This window comes from Amphiura filiformis, chromosome 8 (genome assembly GCF_039555335.1).
Source record: "Amphiura filiformis chromosome 8, Afil_fr2py, whole genome shotgun sequence".
In the NCBI taxonomy this organism is placed as follows: domain Eukaryota; kingdom Metazoa; phylum Echinodermata; class Ophiuroidea; order Amphilepidida; family Amphiuridae; genus Amphiura; species Amphiura filiformis.
Window position 1 is genome coordinate 3,020,018 of NC_092635.1, and position 22,957 is coordinate 3,042,974.

At 38.2% G+C, this 22,957-nt stretch overlaps 1 protein-coding gene across 8 annotated transcripts in view; it reads right to left on the reverse strand.

Annotated features, from left to right (window-relative positions):
• Positions 1 to 21,581, reverse strand: part of LOC140158507 (uncharacterized) — a 111,693-nt gene extending 90,112 nt beyond the window's left edge. For all 8 annotated transcript variants that reach the window (XM_072181615.1, XM_072181614.1, XM_072181612.1 and 5 more), the window contains exon 1: positions 20,924 to 21,581. In XM_072181615.1, coding sequence (XP_072037716.1) covers positions 20,924 to 20,954 — 31 coding nt within the window. In that variant the 5' untranslated portion in view covers positions 20,955 to 21,581. The remainder of the gene's footprint in view (positions 1 to 20,923) is intronic.
• Between the last annotated feature and the right edge of the window lie 1,376 nt (positions 21,582 to 22,957).

A 22,957-nucleotide genomic window follows, 5' to 3' on the forward strand; every position in this document is an offset into this window, starting at 1 on the left:
CAATTGAGAAAATTTGGAAAAAAGGATCCATTCATATACCAAAATAGGCTTTGAAAAAGGGGTCATTGATATACCAAAAGGCTGAAAATGCTACCCATATTTGCGGCACGTCCCCGTATGGTCATTTGTACTGAGTACCCCCCCTGACGATTCTGATCCACGGAGCTACCTCTGAGCATAGACTGTAAAAAGAACAGTCTATGCTCAGAGTGTTTCCTTCCAGTGTGGACATATCATATGTTATAAATAGAGGAAATGTTTCATATTGCACAATAACCATAGGCTAACCCAATTAAAAATGATCAAATTAAGCTTATGATGTAATACATCAACCTGTTCTAATAGTGACCCAATTTTTGTTGACCTGAAACATTGCTTAAAATTGTTAGGTTTGAAAGTGATCTTTGTCAAATTCAATGTTACAAACTAATAGTTGCACAATAGAGGAGGGGAAAAATGAGAACACATAAGGGACCATTCATAAACACTTGTTAGGGGGGCCTGATGCAAAAAGGGGGGGCCCTGAAAATTTTTGACCCTCCTAAGGGGGGGGGCCTGAAAAAAAAATGACCACAAATGTTTATATGCTTTTCTATGGGGTTGACCCATAATTTTCAGGTCAAAAAGGGGGACCCTGAAATTTTTGAGGTCTGTAAAGGGGGCCCGAAATTTTTTTTGTGTTTGTGAACGGTCCCTAAACACAAAATTTGTGAACTTTTTGTTGTTGAAGCTTTCTGTTCATACAAACCAAGCGCATATATGTTAGTTACTTTGTCAATAAGAGAGACTGGCCGTGGCAACCTAGTATGGGGAGTTATGAGTAAGAGAAAAGACCCCAGGAAGGGGTCTCTGGGGTAGTAATCCACTAGTAACAAATGCAAACCTCCTCTGCGTTGGACCAAGTCGCACTTACTCACTGAGTTTGAGGGGCATGCGACCTGTTTGTTCAGAGAATAAGGGCGGACAGACAGACTCACAGACAGACGGACTACCAGTATTATTTAATATAGATTCTTGTCAGAAATGGAGCATCCTGTGACTGATCCGCAAGAAAAGGGGGTCTGTTGTGAATTATCTTTACCCTATAATGACCAAAGGCCATTTCATTTCTGGAATGTTCTATTATTGTGCCAAATTGAGCAGTAATTAGCAGATCTGCACATCTACTGCTTCTACGCAAACATATTCATAGGCTTAGGAACTAGGGGCTGGGGGGGAGGGGGCTCAGTCCCCTCAATAATGTTGGTGCAGGGTTGGAATACCTTTCAGCCCCCCCCCCAATAATCCCAGGTGAAGTTAAAAATTGTGATAAAATAGAAGGAAAATGGGTGTTTGTGACCTATATTTTGCAAAATTTTCTGCCTCCGAGGGGCGAACTCCCATCATGCACCCCTCCCCCCAGGGTTGCCCACCAAAAAACTTTTCAATTTTTAGCTGCCCCCCCCCCCTGTTGAAAATCTTCTTAAGCCAATGACATTCTCTAAAAAAATGCACTTGATAGACAAATAGGCAGTTAACATTGGCTGAATATCTCTCATGTTTGTTTTTCTATAAATTTGAGTCCTTGGGAAAATTGCAATAAAGCATTGACATAAAGGGATGCTTTTTTAATGGTGGTTTCTTGCTTCCATTTCCCCAAACAATCAGTTATCAGTAATTGTGGGAATAAAAAGAAACAGAGAAAGTCAGTAGCGTAGCCAGCGGGGGGGCAGGTGGGGCAGAGTGCCCCCCCTGACAAAAAAATGAAAGAAAAAGTGCCCCTCTGACAAAAAATGAAAGAGAAAATCAAGAGGGCAAAGGAAAAGAAAAAGGGCAAGGAGCCCCTTTTCTAACAAAATTCAGGGCCAAAATAGTGTCAAATACAAATTTTTTCCAGCTACTTGTGCGCACATTGTAAATAACACAGCCCTTTTTAGCGGATAATGGGCGAAAATAGTGTAAAATACCATTTTTTTCGCTCTACGCGAGCACATCATCCCAATAAGGCCCTTTTCGGGAAGCTCGAAGACATACAGTCTCTATGTATTGTATGATGCAACTGCAATTTTTTTCGTCTGTGCCCCCAAAAATGTATTTTGCCCCCCCTGACCAAGAAAGCTGGCTACGCCCCTGGAGAAAGTTATCAGTTTTGCAGAACACTCTACAGTTGCATAAATGCTGAAATGTGTATTAAAGTATTAGTTTGTAAATTGAATCTAATACTGGAACTAATTTGCAACTCACTTTGCTACGTTGCGTCCGAAAACATCGGACTTCGTCAGGCATCTGATTGAAGATGTTGTGATGGCGTCAGATGTTGTGACGTCAGACGGCGAGAGAATGTCTCGTAACGCCGGGTCCCATGCACGTGACAACTGGAAGCGGAGTCCCCCTTTTCTGTTAATGGCGGGATCCTCCACTCTCTCCCATATGGATTCTCTGACTCCTCGCTCAAACCACTTCTCCTCCTTATCTAGAATAACCGCTTCCTCAGGATCCTCGGCATTACTACGTGCTTCAAACCTACCAACATCCTACGGGGGAAGCTCGTGCATGTTAAGGATAAACCCCCCAGAGATAAACAGTGCAATCTAGTTTATGGCATTACCTGTGCTGCCCCGGACTGTGGTGACTCCTATGTAGGCCTCTCGTACGAGTCCCTACGGTCGCGATCGAAAGAGCGCCGGCGCGGGAGCGCGTGCGGAGCCCGGAGGTCGGCGGTTTACAACCACTGCAACAAGAAAACTGAACATTTCTTCAATCCTGAGGAAGCGGTTATTCTAGATAAGGAGGAGAAGTGGTTTGAGCGAGGAGTCAGAGAATCCATATGGGAGAGAGTGGAGGATCCCGCCATTAACAGAAAAGGGGACTCCGCTTCCAGTTGTCACGTGCATGGGACCCGGCGTTACTGAGACATTCCTCGCCGTCTGGCGTCACAACATCTGACGTCATCACAACATCTTCAATCAGATGCCTGACGAAGTCCGATGTTTTCGGACGCAACGTAGCAAAGTGAGTTGCAAATTAGTTCCAGTATTAGATTCAATTTACAAACTAATGTTTTAAACTACTGGATGAATAATCTACACCAAGATGTATTAAAGTATGTTGGTGTCAAAGATCTAAATGCCCCAGGGTTTAAAATATGAAAAAATGTGATTTTGGCAACATTTTAGTAAGGACATGCACCAGTACTATCCTTTGTGCAGTAAACTCTCAGAGTGGGTTCACGAGTATTCGGTTCAATAACTTACTGTTGGCCTATTATGAAAACAATTGCAAACTTTTAAATTGGTTACAATTTCAACAAGCAAAAACTTTCATCAAGAACTTTAAGCCTGATCAGTTTTCCACCATGCACAAGCTAAAAGATCACATGATATAAAAATCCTTTTTCATATTGTGTGTATCAACCCAATAGGCCTACATTTATATATATTTCATTCACAAGTGAGGACACACACCAAACCAATGACATCAATTTATCCAGCACCTCGCATTACCGCGAATTCACCTTCACCCCCATTTCAATCCACTTGCATTCACCAGGTCGTTTCTACTGGGCTGCAAATGCAGGATAACAATTAACATTTCACTACTCATGTATTTACTATATTTTAGTGGGGAAGGTGGAAGTCCAGAAAATATTTTTCATGACCTTCAAGGTCAGATTTGAATGCTTATGCTGTCAGATTTCACCACTATTAGCTATTAGGTGTGTTTAGATGGTAACCTACATTTGAATGTTACTTACAAGTGAGCCAGCAATTAAATTATGCTACAAGTGAGTGTGTGTCCACAGGGGACTTACTTGTAAGCCAACTCACTTGTAAGAGTGACCTTCACTGGTAAATTATACCATGATTATGCACAATCAGAATAGGATTGGGTCATCAAGGTCATGCTTACAAGCGAGCTAACATGCAAGTCTTGTTCACACTGGCCTTACATTTGAATGTTACTCGCTACATGTAAGATATCTTACATGTAAAATCGTCACTTGTACCTTGCATGTAGCTACATGCGAGTGCGTTTAGACGGGCACTACATACAAGTTTACATTTGAATGTAGTTACAAGTGATCGTCTGAACAAGCCTAGTATTAACCACCTCAAAAGGTAGTTGATGGATTCACTCGCATTACCCTGCATTCACCTTCACCTGATCTGTTTCTACTGGAGTCGTTACCTCGCATCACCCTGCATTCACTTGAATTCACAGATCGGGTGAAAGAGAATTGGAGGTGATGCAAGTGAACCTCACCGTCAATTGTCAACCATTTTTTGAGGTGGTTAAAAGTGGTGAATACGATGTAATTTTCGCAGTAGAAACAGTTCGGATACCAATTTTGCGGGTGACACTGAAAGTATTACAATACGTTACAGCGTGAGCAGTCAATATCTGACCTTGAAAGTCACAAAAAAAACATTTTCCAGACTTCTGCCCTCCCCACTATCAACAGAAACGACACGAGGAGGGTGAGAGGGTTAAAAATACGGATGAGGTGGGGGCACCGTAAAGCGAGGTGCTCAGTATATACATGCTCAGAGGCTCAAATAGCACAGCAATTCTTAGAGTATTAGGACATGGCAGAGTAAGATACTATGATTTCATGTCCACGGCCTGGGTCCATAGTATGAAGGCAGCTGATTTCATGAATGTGACAACAATGCATGACTTAATAGCACACCTTGGGTTCAAAATGCAAACCTCATGTATGTGTCATTACAATATTCATTCATCACTGTGTTCATTTCAAGTTCTGAAAAGGTTCAGTAAAACAAAATGAAGATAAAGTTTCAAAATGTCCCAATGTTTCCTGCAAATGTACACAAACCACCTTATCAAAAACACCTGAAACTGATAACAATTGATAGTGTTCGTTAAACCATGAAGCTGATCTATTTTGGCTACCTGGTTGTAGGGTTGCCACTTTTGTTCTAACCAAATAATGAGCAGTGACAGTTTAAACTAGCCCATTTTCAGCTACGAAAAGGGTCAGAGGTCAAAAATCCTAAATAATTGGACACTTACTGAAACCAGTTCATGTTGTTCCTTTTGAACATCCACTCTGCCTGCAAAGTGCATAATTGTCCCAATCTCACACATAACTAACCTGTGTTTGCATATTGTTTCTTGCGCGCAATCAAGCATGCAATATCATCGCGAGTAAGCCAGCGTACTTGTTGATCGCATATTAAATTTACATTAAAACAGTGAATGGAATATATATATTCGGTAATGAATGACAATAATGACAAATTAATATTGCTTATAAATCTTTAGCAAAGTGGTCATGAAAAAACTTTCAAAAGGCTAGTTACAGCTTTTTACAAATCCTAAGAATAACCACAGATATGTCCAGGATCTGTGCAATAACCAAATAACCTTGAAATTTGCACATTTATTTAATTGCCACACGCCCACAGCTTGGCCCTGGCAGCTTGGTTTATTTTATGGCATGTTGCAGCCATTCAAAAGAAGCCCAATTGGGCTAACAAGGTGCCTGAAAATGAGTTGGCAACCCTGTCTGGCTTTGGGATTTCCCCTTTGACTGTCAGACTGTAGAAGAATGAACACATTTTTTGAGTGTGCAAATAATCACAGATTATCATAATCTATGAAATAATTCACATATTTTGATCAAGGTTCCATGCTAGCTGAAATAAACTGGACAAAAACTTATATGAAGGACTGAATCCAAATAATAACTACAAAAGGTTATAATATTAAATACACAATGTGAACATTTATTGCTTCACAAAGTATAGTTATGTAACAACTGTGAAAAATTACTACTCCAAATTAGTTTTAAACAACAAACCAAAGCATGGACAGATATTGATGATAATTATCTGGTACACTGCCAATATTTGCATTTTAGTTGCGATGTTATTTATTTGTTGACAAGGAAAATACTGAACTTTAATCAAGGAAGTATGATCATTGTTAATTAAAGCTATTCATTCAAACTGTTAAAAGACATTTTTTCTCAAATTGTGTTACAGTGAATAATGGAATCAAAGGCTAGCTCTGAGCATGATGGTCATTTTTTTAATACCTCATTCACGACCACTCTAAAATCCCTGCAAAAAGCCAATTTTAATTGCAATATTGCAAATAAACACATGATTTTGTGGAAACAAACCGCGATTGCGATGTCACAATCTGCGAAGAGCATTTTGCTCTTGTTTGTACTTAAATTCAGTGATGGAAAGTGGTGATGATATTCTAGATTTGGCATCGATACCGTTGAGAATTTGACATATGATTGGGAGAAGAGAGTTGTTGAGAAAGAAGAGGCAGAATGAGTGACAATTGCAATATTTAATGTACCGACTAGCAATGGCACTCCACCACCATGCACGGGTCAAGCTGTGACAAGCTCCGTGCTCGAGAATCGCAAAATGTTGTGTTCAAACGGTAATAGAGCTCGAGCACCACTCGGGGAACTGTTGAAATCCCCTAAATTTCTAGGGGATTAATTTGGGGATAAATTTGGGGAAAAACTCAAGGACTGGAATCCTCGAAAGCGTTCAGACTGCAGATTTCCCTGAGTCTGTGCTCGAGCAATGTAGTGCTTTCGAGCAAATAGCCCTAACGTGTGGACAGGACTAGTATGAAACACAACTTCCTTCAATTCCTGGTACATTTTGTACATTTCATATACAGTCCAACCTTTCTTTTTCGGACCTCTTTGATATGGATCTCTCTGTTATCCAGCTCTGAAATCTTCACAGAAAAACATGTTTTTGATATTTAACAGCTTACAAAACAATGTAAGTCCATGCTCTGAATGCTTAGAATGACATATCTATGTTGCATAAAGCACTCAAAAAAGCCATCTTTTAGTGTTATTACCCCATGTGAAAACAATCTTTTGTTGTCACAATTTCAGTACTTGGAACAGTCAATGCAGAATTACATGTAATTCACTTATCTGGATATTTCACTTATCCGGACAATGCTTGGTCCCATCGTGGCTGAATAAGAGGTTGAACTGTAGTCAAATTGGTTAGATTTAAAACATTCAGTTGAAGGAACAAGCATCTGCTTCACAAAGTATTTATCCCTATTCATTAAACAAATGCACAAATAATTATATTATCCTACCTCAGCTTCATACAGGCTTCATTTTGTCTTTCCTCAATTACACAATATTAATGTTTCACGCTGATAAAGGAAGAGTTTATATCACATACATGCAGGCCCTAATCCTCCAGTACAAATGTTTGGTGTTTAGTGTTACAATTATTTATTTGAGCTGACTAGGGTCTGAAAGAGGAACTGTTCTTCAATTAATCAATATTTATCTGCAATGACTAAATTTTGGCTTTCATATATCACAATATCAAAACTGAACAGCAGGAATTACCAGTCCCATGACTAGTATAGAATGATGTGATCAAGCAAAATGCGTCGGATGTCGGGAATACTGATTTTAAGATAAAGCCAATAATAGTATTCATATTCCTTTGTAATTTTGTTCTTCTGGGCAACATTAAAATGGCCATATCTCTAATATCATAAGTCTAATTATGATAGGTTTTCAGCAAAATAAAACTGTGAGAATGGCTCATGTAATGAATTTGATAAATGAATTTTGATCTGGAGCGACATCAGACTCATTTAACAGTCATTGTCGCTACCTTCGCTAAGAATGTACCACGTGATGATACAAGTGGGTTATGGATTTTTAAAGGACCTAGACTAACCCCTTTTGTAGTCTACACTGCGCATGTACTTGTATTATGCTTTGTAGTGACGACTACAGTTCATATCATGTCAGACTTACATATGAACATATTCTAACACCACTTTGGTTGTGCACTTTGTGCGCCTTAGCACGACCGACCGACTAGCGGTGCCCATGTATCGCGCCATTGTGACAAGATATCGCTCTGAAGTTAATCTAAAAACAACAAACTCCTTCAAAAGGTCAATTTGGACACAACTGCAGTTTTACTAGTGCAACCAGAATCTGCACTGCAAAAAGTGTGTTTAGGAATTAAACACTTTTCTAAACATCTTGCACCATGTTTTTAAACATGTTTAAATGCTACACATTTTTAGGAATTTGATGGTCTGTGTTTAGGAAATTTGACATTGGTGTTTAGGAATCAAACATGTTTAGAAATGTGTTTAGACATTGGTGTTTAGGAATCAACATGCTTAGAAATGTGGTGCAAGAAAAGTGTTTTATTCCTAAAAACCAATGTCAAACTCCAAAACATCATGTGTTAAATTCCTAAACACATACCCATCAAATTCCTAAACATGTGTAGCATTTAAACATGTTTAAAAACATGGTGCAAGATAGTGTTTAGAAAAGTGTTTAATTCCTAAACACACTTTTTGCAGTGCGCTGTCTGCACACCCCATCACGTCAAGTGCCCCGAGATGGAGCGGTTAGTAGCTATATATCAGGGCTGGCTGCCACTATAGGGTTTAGGAATCAAGCATGTTTAGAATGTGGTGCAAGAAAAGTGTTTAATTCCTAAACACGCTTTTTGCAGTGTGGTTGCAGAGGCGTAGCAAGGGGGACAAGGGGCAGCTGCTGCCCCCCTGTGAAAAGTCTTGCCCCCCCTCTTGCCCCCCCCCCCCACTCTGAAAAAGTGCTGGCTACGCCACTGTCTGGTTGCAAGTCTGTGACTTTTTTCCCACACAGTTTCTCAGTCGTCAAACCAGACAGTTGAGGAATGAGGGCAGAAGTCTAATAAGGAACATGTTACAATTGTTACAATTTTAAAGAGTTGTTCAGGGCAATTATGGTTATCAATCATATATGCAAGCTTTTGCCCCTTTCATTGTATAAGTTGGGCAGTTCTTCCTATTCAAATTTGCAAGGAGTTACACTGAGTCCCACAGCCAGGATTTCTGCAGGGGGCAGGATTTTTCCAAATATTTCTTAAATGCATTATAAACCTCTAAAAAGTTACTTTGGGGGACTATTTTGAACAGTTTAAAAATTTACTTTAGAGGACAATTTTGAACAGTTTGACATCAAAAAAATGGTTCCTAATAAATATTTCTTTCCAATTTGGACCTGGGGTACATTTTACCAAGTTAACAAGCGGACATTATCTTTTGTGAAGTGGGGGGGGGGGGGTAAAAACAATGTATTTCCAGCTGGTTTGTCCTCTCAGACATCCTACTATAATTCACCAGAATCTGTTTGTGTGTTTGTGTGTTTGTCTGTCTGTTTGTCTGTCCGCCTCTTTTCTCGGAGACTGGGGTGCGCGTTCCTCAAACTTGGTGGGTGGGTGCAGCTTGGTATGAGGAAGAACGAGTTTATATTTTTTAAGGTCAAAGGTCAAGGCCGGGGTCAAGTTCAATTGAAGTCTAATTTCAAACACTTTAAATGGCAAATCTAGCCATGCCAATGTGTTCACCTTGGACTCTCAAACAAAAGTTTCCACGGTGACCTTTTCGTCAGACCTACGGTTAATAGGTCAAAGGTCAAGAAAGGTAAACATTTCAAATTGCTCCTATAGAGCTCAAACTTGGTGGGTGGGTGGACCTGTCCTACTATAATTCACCAGAATCTGTTTGTGTGTTTGTGTGTTTGTCTGTCTGTTTGTCTGTCCGCCTCTTTTCTCGGAGACTGGGGTGTGCGTTCCTCAAACTTGGTGGGTGGGTGCAGCTTGGTATGAGGAAGAACGAGTTTATATTTTTTAAGGTCAAAGGTCAAGGCGGGGTCAAGTTCAATTGAAGTCTAATTTCAAACACTTTAAATGGCAAATCTAGCCATGCCAATGTGTTCACCTTGGACTCTCAAACAAAAGTTTCCACGGTGACCTTTTAAAGTCAGACCTCACGGTTAATAGGTCAAAGGTCAAGAAAGGTAAACATTTCAAATTGCTCCTATAGAGCTCAAACTTGGTGGGTGGGTGGACCTTGGACAAACAAATAAAAGTTTCCACGGTAACCTTTTCGTCAGACCTTCGGTTAAGAGGTCATAGGTCAAAAAAGGTAACAATTTCAAATTGCCCCTATGAAGCTCAAACTTGGTGGGTGGGTGGACCTTGCACTAACAAATAAAAGTTTCCACGGTGACCTTTTTCAGTCAGACCTACGGTTAAGAGGTCATAGGTCAAGAATGGTAAAAACTTCAAATTGCCCCTATAGAGCTCAAACTTGGTGGGTGGGTGGACCTTGGACTAACAAACAAAAGTTTCCACTGCGACCTTTTTGTCAGACCTACGGTTAAGAGGTCATAGGTCAAAAAACATAACAATTTCAAATTGCTCATGAAACTTGGTGGGTGGGTGGGTGGGTGGGTAGGTCAAATTGCAAAAAGCTGCAATTGACCTCATCTGTGAGGACAGTGATCCCAGCCAAAGGACACACCCTGATTTTGAGATCTACAAAAGCCAATAACCATGACAGCCGAGAACCGTGAAATACGGGTAACCGCCTAGTAGTTATAATATGTTGCAAGTGAACTTTGCACACTCACTAATTTTAGAATTTCTAATAACCCAGCAAACACAAGTTTACAGAAAACATAAGGGTATAGGTATAAGGGGGTATATAAAAGGTAACATTTTAATAACATTCAAAAACAGTTTTAAAATCTTGCTGCATATAACATTTGAACTATTATTCAAGTTAAGAGGGAGGGGGTCATATAGTAGAGCTGTTCTGGCACATTTTGTGACAAATCTGGAAGAACTAGGCCTACCATAACAAAATACACCATGTTGTAGCTGAGATTATGGCCTCCTCATGTCATGATAACTGGATGAGGGACAAACATACAACACTTTCAATGTTTTTTTAAGACCAGGCCCTAAAGTTATATTTTGATGACATGATTTTATTCTACATGCCCAATAATCTATTGGCAATAAACTTTCATCTGATTTTATCCCTTATAGTGTATTTTAAAGGCAATCTTTGTGGTTGTTTGTGGTCTAATTTTGACATGTTTTCTTTAAAAAGCTTAATAAAAACCACCAAACAAAACATGAAATTGTTAAAATTACATTTTTTCGTTCATATTCATGAAATACTGGTCTTAATAGTTAACCTCATAATTGTAACATCCACAGTATAGAGATCCATAATCAGTGACTTTCTAGCTATTTCAATGGTATTCCATTCTTAAATTTCCATTGCAATCAGTACGAAAACTGTGCTACATCTAGAGCTGTATTACCTGTGATGGTTTTCATCACTGCTAAAACAAACTTTGATCCCGAGGAGTGAGAGTGCATCCAAACACCGCGGGAAATGCAGTGGACCAGATCACTTGTGATCAAGCCATCAGCCTGGATGGCGAAGCTCAAGTCAGTGAGTATATTTTATTGGATTTGTCACACAAAAATCTAAATAATGTGATGGTTTACGTTTTTAAAGGAGGGTAACCTCATTGATTAAGGATATGGATTGTCTTCAAACTTGCATACAATTTCAAATACCGTCCCCTTTATATGCATTTATGCGAGAAAACAAGATCATTTTCAGTGTAAATTTGAATAATTAGCAATCCAATAAGAGTGGTACCGGTATGTGTGCATTGTATTTTGGTCCAGTTGTGCCACAGTGCCATATTCCCTTTCATGTCCTGATGTTTTGCCATGCCACTACGCTAAAATATCATTCTTGACAAAATACCTCATGCTTTTTATCAAATTCACCCCTGCAGTTTTCTTTTCAATTTTGCCAGTGTATATCATGTACATTTCACATTTCACATTTTTATTTTATTTTATGTTTTTTTAAATGAAAGAATGATTTTTCTTTATAGTGGGGGTTCTTATATATTTTTCATGTTCCTCGTGTTGTGTTATATCAACCTTTATTCAGGAATGCAAAATACAAAATGTAAGCAATGCAAGAATACAAGGAGGAACAAAAACCCAGGACAAAATCTGGACAAAATGCCGGTCATGATTGTTATATATTTTGCCATGTATGTATTTCTTAATTATATTTGTTTTAAGTGTATATCATGATAGCACCCTCTATATATTTTGATCTATTTGATCTGGACAAACTGGTATCGCAGGTATCTGAGTGAAACATCTTGAATTCACTATTTTGTTTGGCCTATCTAGAAATCCTGGGCGTATAAAATTTGGCAACCCCAATTTGCCTGTTTTGTCACGATTTCTCTGGAAATACATTGATTTGGAGCTTCAAATTTCAGGATGGTAATGACAAAAAATGATAGATTAATTAAATGATACCAAAACCTCATCAACAATGAGGAAAATGGGGGGGGTAATGCTGTCGATCAGGTTACGGACTTTAAAATGGCTATCATCGGCACAAAGAGGATTTTTTTTAAATAAATACCTCTTGAAAAAGCCTGACCCATGCAGGGAATCACAAATTTGGTTCTAAGAATATCCTGTTCCGTACATGAAAGTCCTTGGTGCCAACCAGAAGTCGCTGAGTAGTCTTTTAGCGTGTTTATACTGAGCACCTCGCATTACCGCGAATTCACCTTCACCCGCATTTCAATCCTCTCGCATTCACCGGGTCGTTTCTACTGGGCTGAAAATGCAGGGTAACGATTCTCTACGCACGTTAATACGAGGGAAGGCGGAAGTCTCAAAAAACTTTTCGTGACCTTAGGGTCAGATTCAGGTCACTCGCGGAGATATTTCATGTTGTTCTTTAGGGATTTTTGCAGTTGCTGCATGGTGGCTTCTGGGCTGAATTGTTGCATTACAGCTTCCGTCATCTTTTTATGAGCATCAGCATTGCGTCTAGTCTTCCCATCTAAAACCTTCCTCACGACCATGTCTTGCCACTGATAAAATTAGAAACGCAACCATATCGTTCGACCAAATAATGGACGCTGTATCAGACCCCTTTTCCTTTTCAGACATGATTTAGGAGCTACCACGGTCAAGTAGAAAACATAGCAATTATAGCCAGATGAAATTATAGCAATTTAATAATATATTATCGGTGTCAGATCGTGAGAATGAACCACACAAACCACATGAACTCCGCGCGAAATATTCGATCTGGTATGACATTTCGCGTACGAGACTTCCGGTATCACTCGCAAATCGTCACCCGATCTGTTTCCACTGCAAACGTTACCTCGTATTCCCCGCTATTAACCACCTCAAAAGGTGATTGACAGATTCACTCGCATCACCGCGCACTCACCTTCACCCGTACTGTTTCTACTGGGGCCGTTACCGCGTATTCCCTCGCATCAACCCGAATTCACTCGCATTCACCCGCAACCGTTTGCTCAGTAGAAACAGGCTGTTTGGCAACCTGCTCCATCAGCCCACAGATATTTTACAATAACATTTTGACAACACAATTAATTTTTTTAAATGTCGTTGTTGTGTTTTTTCATGTCAAACGTTTTTAAAATGTGTTTTCCGAAACTAATACATGTACCTAAAATATTAGGACCAAAACCAAAACATATTTATATAAAGCTGTTTATAATGTTTGTGTTTGCTGGATTAGCAGCAGTACGATACCAATAAACAACTGGGGTGGCTTAGTGGCTAAAATGTGCCCCCTCCCACAACAAAATATAGGCTGATTCGTCGGTGACATCCCGCTATCTCTAAGGTCCGCTATCTCTAAGGTTCGCTATCTCTAAGGTTCGCTATCACTAACGTGTAAAGTCTATGGAGACAGAATCCGCTATCTCTAATAGAGAAAAGGTTCGCTATACCTAAAAAAAAGGTCCGCTACTTCTAAGGTTCGATATCACTAATTTAGAATAAGGTTCGCTAGTTCTAAGGTTCGATATCACTAATTTTAAATAAGGTTCGCTATCACTAATTTAAAATAAGGTTCGCTATCACTAATTTTGAATAAGGTCCGCTATCACTAATTTATTGAAGGTTCGCTATCTCTAAGGTTCGTTATCACTAATGCCAATAAAGGTCCGCTATACCTAAGGTTCGCTATCACTAATTTTGTTTAAGGTTACGCTATCCCTAATTAATTAAGGTTACGCTATCTCTAAGGTTCGTTATCACTAATTTCGATTAGGGTTCGCTATACCTAATGTTCGTTATCACTAATTTTAAATGAGGTCCGCTATCTCTAATTTTAAAAAAGGTCCGCTATCTCTAATGTTAAAAAAGGTCCGCTATCTCTAATTTTAAAAAGGTCCGCTATCTCTAATTTCAAATAAGGTCCGCTATCTCTAATTTTAAATAAGGTCCGCTATCTCTAATTTCAAATAAGGTCCGCTATCTCTAATTTCAAATAAGGTCCGCTATCTCTAATTTTAAATAGCGCCCGCTATTCCTAATTTTAAATAAAGCCCACTATACATCTCTAATTTTCAATAAGGTTCGCTCTTTCTAATTTAAATTAGCCCACTGTCTCTGACTTAAAAATGATTTTAAATAAAGCGGGAAAAGCGCCCTCGAGTTAAATAGTTTATACGGGTGAAAATATACACATAAAGTACACGAACTCTAAAAAAAAAAGCCGTTTCTTAAGGGCTGGGGTATGAACGTTTGGACAGTATTTATTTTGGGACATCAGAGCACATCAGACATATCAATTGCATTCTGAATCGAAGAATGTCCTTCTGATATCAAATAATTTTGATTTTTTGAAATTAGCAATTTAATACACATTTTATGGCAAATCATTAAAAATTGATATTTTTGATATTTAACAGTACTTGAAGCAAACTTTATAAATCTGATGATTTATACTTAAAGTGTATGTAGGTGGGATGAAAAGCCGACGATCAATTGAAAATTTTGACCTTTCAGTATTGAAGATATGGATTTTTTTTTCCCAAAACACCAAAAAAAATTAGGTCTTTTTGGGAAAAAATCCATATCTTCAATATGAAAGGTCAAAATTTTCAATTGACCGTCGGCTTTTCCTCCCTGCTACATACACTTTAAGAATATATCATTAGATTTATATAATTACTTCGAGGACTGTTATATAACAAAAATATAAAAAATATCAAATTTTTATAATTTGTCATAATCCGAGGTGCTCTCATGTCCCACAAAGAATACTGTCGAAACACAATAAACGCTCATTTTAGATCCCTTAAAGACACTAAAATGCAATTACAAGATAAAGTAGTCAATAGATTATTTGATTTTGTCATGCATATTTTCATGGCCTGCTGCTATAAACTTGATGTGGGAGTTACCACCCGTTGATGGAAGCAGGAGGCTGCGGTCTTCGGATGGCTGGTAAAGCTGCCGAACTGTGTTATTGATGTAACTGCTTTATGGTAGGATGTTCCAAATGATACTGACCCCAAAGTGACCCCTTTTGTTGGGAAAATCCTTGTTTTCCTTTCCATCACATGTTGTTTGGAAGATATAAATTGCATAAAGGACATACTGCAGTTACTGTCCGTTTTCCTATACACAATACACAGTGCTCTTTCCCATTGAGCGTGACCTCTACAAATAGCCCTCCGTTAAAAGTATGGGGATATGACCAGTTAACGTCGCTGTGTGAAAAATAACCGGCCAATATTAAAAGTACTCTTCTAAAGTTCTAGAAAATATAGTTTTTTAACATTTCTTATTTTTTTATCTAATTTATTTGTTTTGAAATATTCGTACTTTGGTGTTTTAGTTAATGTTATAGGTAATAGTACATTGCCTAGTTAACGTCGCTGTGTGAAAAATAACCGGCCAATATTAAAAGTACTCTTCTAAAATTCTAGACAATATAGTTTTGTAACATGTCCTAAATTTTTAGCTAATTTAGGTGTTTGGAGAGGGTCGTACTTTTGTGTTTTAGGAAGGATATGTAAACGACAGATAACACCAAAAATATGAAGAAATTATTTCCAAACCGTGTTAAGTCAACAATCATTATGTTGCTCATTTTCAAGAATGCTGGTTTACAAAAAGCACGCCATTGTCTCATTTTCGTGAACAATAGTACACATACCATTGTTTCCTTTCGTTTCCTTTATAATCGGTTACCCAACTGAAGCTACAATACAAACTTTATTGCGATATCGCACATGAAAACAGTCACATGTGCACAGCCAGAGAAGATCCGATTTAATCAGTTGAGCTGTTTCAATGAGTGTTATCTTGGTTTAATAGCTTTTAATGGGGTTAAGTCCTGCAAAGGTCGAAATGAATTCTACTGTAGACATGACTGCATCATGACCCCCTGTTCTGATTTTGATGATATCAATGTTCAGGCCCGCACGCAGGATTTCATTTGGGGGCTGATTTTGAAAAAGTGGACCTTTTTCCAAGGGGGGGGGGGCAATTTTGTGAAAAGTGGACAAAATTTGGACCTTTTTTGTCCAAAAAAGCGTAAAACACCTGATTTTTTTGCTTGCTACGCTCGCAAATTCTGAAATTTTGGGACTTTTTATACACTTCACAATTTGGGGCCTGTCAATGATATATTTAAAGATGGAAGTAACTCGACGTATGGCCTAAAAATGGGGTGGTATGTACCCTTTAAGGAGCAATTCCATGCGTTTTCGTGTCTTTATCTATTTCAAAATGCACGTGAAAAAAATGAGGACGGACATCCACAAGCGTGCATGGACGCCACCACGTTTTAAGCTAATCGTTCGTTTGCCGGGAATAGGCCTACATTCATTTCAATTTAATAACAGCCCGATTTTGGAAGAAGCTAGAAACCTTTTAATATGAGTAAAGAAGGGTTTAAAAATATATAAAACAATGTTTATTGGTGTTTAAATTACAAAGAGACTTTTCAATGTTATTGTTAGCTGTTTTAACTATTTTATTTTTGTCATTTAAACACAAGTTTTGCCCTTCAATTTTGAGTAAATTGCATAAAAATTAAGTTTTTTTTAAAAATAATTCATATAGGTTTCTAGTTTGCTCTATCTATACCAATGTTAAGAGTGTTACAAATTATTACTAATAATCAAAGTTGAATTTATATTAAAAATTTAATTTCAAATAGTCATTCATCACATTTGCAACACGGACAGATTTAAGCGGTGGCCCGGGGCCAGTGGATTTTGCGTCGGGCCAGTAAACTTCCAACAATGCTGGCCCGGCGAATACTTGAGATTTTGAGCCTGATATAACACATTTGAGACAAGATATAATCAGTGATGGCCATATTTACAGTTTCTGCTCCATCTGTCATCTGTAATTTATATCTTTATTTAATGCTTTTTCAGTATACTGTAAAAGTAGAAATTTAGCGAGGTTTTATTTTCGTGAATTTCGCATGAGTGGACATAAAATCATGAAACTAAAAACTCGCCAAAATAACCTTTTGCATTAGGTTTCTATTGTATCAATATCAAAACCGTGAAATTTAATTCTTGCACAATTTACAAAATCTTCAAAATCGCGAAAATATTGACTTTTACAGTATTTATATTCTTACCTAGCTGGGGTTTTTTCCCGAGCTAGGTACTGTTTTGCTATCCGATTCTTCTTTCTTTCTTCTTCTGGCAACAAACTTTAAAATGCTTCTCCTCCTACATGTTCCACCCTAAAATTACGTAACTTACATATATGTAACCCCTCGGCACAACTGAGCCCGGGTGCACTTTTTTCTTTCATTTTTTGTCAGGGGGGCAGTCTGCCCCCTGCCCCCCGCTTGCTACGCTACTGTCCCCAACACCTGAGCGCAACGCGATCGGCTATCAATTGTAGGCCTATACTGGTACGCTACGGTGAACTGATTCAAATCTCTTTCTGGGTTGTTCGGACCGGGCCAGTATACGTACTAGCGATCTTACAAACTTTATCATGTTTATTAAAATAAAATTACTGATCATAGCGAACCTTACAGTAATTTAGAAATAACGGGTCCTATTTTAAATTAGATGGGCCTTATAGCGGGCCTTATTTTTAATTAGAGATATAGCGGGCTTTTTTAAAAAATAGCGAATTTTATTTTCAATTACAGATATGAAGCGGGCTTTATATAAAATTAGAGATAGCGAACCCTATTTGGAATTAGAGACAACGAACCTTATTTGAAATTAATGATAGCGAACCTTATTTAAATTTAGAGATAGCGAACCTTATTTAAAATTAGAGATAGCGAACCTTATTTAAAATTAGATATAGCGAACCTTATTTAAAATTAGAGATAGCGAACCTTATTATAAATTAGAGATAGCGAACCATGTTTGAAATTAGAGATAGCGAACCTTATTTAAAATTAGTGATAGCGAACCTTAGAGATAGCGAACCTTAGAGATAGCGAACCTTAGAGATAGCGGACCTTATTTAAAATTAGAGATAGCGAACCTTAGGGATACCGGGATTGTTAAAATTAGAGATAGCGGACCTTATTTTAAATTAGTGATAGCGAACCTTAGAGATAGCGAACCTTCAATAAATTAGTGATAGCGGACCTTTTTAAAATTAGAGATAGCGGACCTTATTTAAAATTAGTGATAACGAACCTTAGGTATAGCGAACCCTAATCGAAATTAGTGATAACTTGAACCTTAGAGATAGCGGACCTTTTTCGTAATTAGTGATAACGAACCTTAGAGATAGCGAACCTTAGAGATAGCGAACCTTAGAGATAGCGAACCGTAACCGATTCGTCATCTTTGTGAATCTGTGAAATTGAAAACTCTTTATACTCAGGCCTGTATGCAGGATTTTATTTGAGGGGGTGCAAATTTTGAAAAAATGGACCTTTTTTCCTAGGAGGGGGGAAATTTTGAGAAAGGTGGACCTTCTTCCCAAGATTTGGACATTTTTCAAAACCAGAATTTTTCTATTAAAATACCACAAAATAAATGTATAGACTCCTATAATACCCCAAAATGAATGTTTCTAACAAAATAGTTCTTTCAGGACACCCTGTACATTTTGTATCTCTTCACAATGACAACAAACAAATCATTGATTCCATGTTTACCAACAGTAATGAATAATCTAGACCTAGTATAGGGTTGATAAGAATGGTCACTTGCATGTATGAGTTGTGTGACCTTTAGGTTTCCTATGCTTATCACCTCACATTTGTAGTCTCTGAGTACAGCTGAATTGGCTAAGATAGGCCTGCTCACATAAACAGAGAAGGAGAACCAGAAATCAACCGTTACCTTGATACAGGCATGGAGCAAAATTGGCAGACCTGAAACTGTTCCTCTTTTCAGCTGATTTCCTCTTTTTCATTCCTGAAATTTATTTGTTTTCTTTAATTTTTAGCCCAATTTGAGCCATTTTACCCCAATATTACGCTGCTTTTCAGCATTTTTCACCTTGTTTCAGGTCTGAATTGGGGGGAGGGTTCGTTTTCCTTCAGAAATGTGTTTGAGGCAATTGTTGGCAAGCAAGTGCGACATGGATGATGGGTGGAATTGAGAGACGCATTTGATGTGACCTCGCCGACCTGCATGCGAATGACGCGATACCAAGATGCTTCAGATGAGACGCAGAATTGTTTCATTTTTCTCCGCGCAACGTCAGCAAGGACCCAAATACCCTTAATTTTCTCCCCATAGCTGACAGCGCTATTGTACACGGCGGTATAGGGAGTCCTCAGGTTCTCGTTCTTTAATTCTGTGGGCCTTCTAGAAATATACAATTTGAGGTCAAAAACAAAAAATGCACACAAATTTGTGACTCTCCACTAAAAATGCAAAATCAACCCCCGGGAATCAACCCCCCCCCCAATATGTGTGACCATCCACCACGAATCCTGAAGTGTAAAGTTGCCAGTGCTTATTCAGACAAATTATTATTTAAACAACTCCATGCAATTGTCCTAAGATCCTTTGTGCTCATTTTATTTTTAACTTGGTAATGATCCTCAATTAAACACATGGTGATTGCTAACCAGCAAAGAATACAATTTGTTATTAAAGCACTTAATACATGTAAATGACCCCCACCATTTTTTAAACCAAACTGTTACAACCAACAAGGTAAAGAAGGTTGACAGGTCAATATATGCTCCTGCTTATTTAGCATTATAATGACCTAGATGTGCTGTTTGCCATATTGTTTACGAAGAGACTAGATGCAAGTTTTCAATAAAATGACAAACTAAGGGGCTGTGCAATAGTTATTAGGCCTGTTATCGATAGAGTTTTTTGAAGTCGAAATATCGGAAGCAGATACGACATATCGATACAGTAACGATATAATGACACATTTTCAAGATGGAACTAAGAATATGTTTCTTCAATGTTTATGAGTAACAGTACAACAGAATAGGCCCCCAACATAACAAAACAACCATGCAAAGTAACTTCACACTCTTTCGGGGGATCTCCTAGAGGGGTTTGGGATGACATGATGGCTCAGCTTGGAATTGGGAGACAGTATGTGCCATATCGTTTGTGTATCGATACTACCATTGAGTGTACCAACATGTCGGAAGTCTATGAATTTTCCGACTATCGATACTTTTGACAATCGGTAACAGGCCTAACAATTATGAGCCCCCGGGTAAAATTTCCAAACAGCTCACCAAAAATCGCTTGCCCTCCCCCCTCACGGCCTGCGAAAAATCTGTTGCCCCCCACTCAGCCTGCTTCCCCCCACTTTGTATGCCAAATTTTTTGGATCCCAATTTGCAAACTGTAAATGGTTTAGATACATGTTGCGAGCCCCGCGAGCAGGAAAATTTGCACATTATAAGCGTTTCGGTACTGTTTTCCTAGTTTTAAGAGCATTTTATCATGTTTATTTAAAAGGCACCCATGAATGTGTGCCAAAAATCGCTTGCACCCCCCCTCTCGGCTTGCCAAAATTGCTTCCCCCCTTTCGGATCACCAAAATTTCTTACCCCCCATTTTACCTTCCACCGCGGCTAATAATTATTGCACAGCCCCTATAAAATGTCTTTTTATCTGTAAAATGATTTTCGGACACAACATAAAAAGGCCAGTGACATGAAACTCAGACACAGTCAATTTTCAAGGGTCTTTTTTTAACAGTTTGGCAGTGTTTTAAAAGACCACAACACGTTGCTATAATATTATTAATGTTAAAAACAATAATTTTAGCTAGATATGCATGCTGAACCCAACCTGGTTGCCGTGGAACGTCTGTATTCGCCATCTTTGATTTCTTCCTGTTCTGTAATGATAGTCGCCAGTCGCAAGTCAATTTCACTTGTGTCAAATACTTCCTTTCTAATTAAAGGTGACTCACAAAATTGTCCTTGTCATGATTTTTTTTCTTTTCTTTAAAATGTCAGACATAGCATGCTGAATGCTACATGGCTGTTGCTATCAATGTATCATGCTAGTTATTTCAAATCAATGAAATGCATACTTCACATGACTCTGCAAAGTGTTTCAACTATACTAGAAACGTCATGTCAGAAGGCAGTTATAGTAGCTGGCGTCCTGCACTCAGTGTTTATAATACAAGTTAAGTACGTGACTTCCGAATTCCGTAAAATGCACTGCACTGACAACTTGAAGAAACTGTACAGGCAGTGACCAGTGTACACACAAAATATATTCAACTGCAGTGTACTGCACAGCAACACGATATAAACACCCGACAAAAATACTTGCAATCAAAGCCGACAAGTGCTCGATCTCTCAAATTTCACGTCATATTTGTAGAAACATTGTTTGACACAAGAAACGTCAGAAGCTCTTCTGCAAAATTAAAGTGAAAAGAAGGAAATATGTCGGGAAATGAACCCAGAGTTCGAGTGAGTCACTCTATGCCCGAATTTCCCGCACCGATTTCCTGGTTCACCGGGGTCAAAGTTTGCGAACTTTTAAAGAAACTCATAACTCGAGGGCGCTAGGGATAGCCGACAAAGTTTACGACAACGTTACGCGTCAAAATCGAGATGGATTTGTAAGGTCGAGCTTGTTTGGGCGTGGCTAGAGGCCAGGGCGTGGTTGTGAAAACTTTCGACAAATCAGCGGAGAGATACAAAAAAGAAAAAAAAGTTGATGAAATAATAATAATGATAAAAATAATAATAATAACACTAATAATAATAATAATAATAATAATAATAATAATAATAATAATAATAATAATAATAATAATAATTATAATAATAATAATAATAATAATAATAATAATAATGATAATGATAATGCAGCATGATAATAATAATAATAATAATAATAATAATAATAATAATAATAATAATAATAATAATAATAATAATAATAAAACTATATATGAGGTCAAAGGTTAAATACAGGGCCATAATTCGAAATTGCTCCGATCTGGTTTTTAAAAAAACGCAGTGATTTATTGTGCGCTATGCACATGCACAACGCCTAGACGTTGATCCACAAGCCTCAGCACACTTTACAGGTTGTCGCTGACCGCTACGGCCCCACATCATTCCATAAACAATTTAACAACAATTCAGGGACTTTGCTGCTGCGAGCGCACACCCTTAGACATTCCATAAATAACCTTCGCAACCAGGATCAGCTCCCCGAGTTTCGTACGGGTTAGTGCCTATACAACGAGACAAATTAGCAGTGAGTTCCTTATCCAGCTTGGGGAATTTCAAGCTAATTCAATTTTTCCACGAGAGCGTACTAGGCACCGCCAGGGTTCGAACCCGCAACCTCTCGCACCGTAGTAAAAGCCATATATCGAAATATTTCTCAAGTCACAAGGATTCAGAAAATATATAGTTTGACCATGATGCGGTCACAGTAAAATTCACCACGACCTTTGCAGGACTAAAACACCATTAAAATTAAAAGCTATTAAACCAAGATAACACTCATTGAAAACAGCTCAACTAATTAAATCATCTTCTCTGGTTAAATACACACAACATATGTTTCTGCTTTACATGTACAATGGAGCAATGAGCTGGTATTATATTTTCAGTTGGGTGAACGATTATAAAGCGAACGCAGAGAACAATTCTGTGTGAGCTTTTGTTTACGAAATGAGACAATATACCTGCTTATTGTTAACCAGCGTTCTTGAAAATGAGAAACATGGTGGTTTGCAGACTTAACACGGTTTGGAAATAATTTCTTCATATTTTTTGGTGTTATCTGTCGTTTACATATCCTTCCTAAAACACCAAAGTACGAATATTTCCAAACATCTAAATTAGC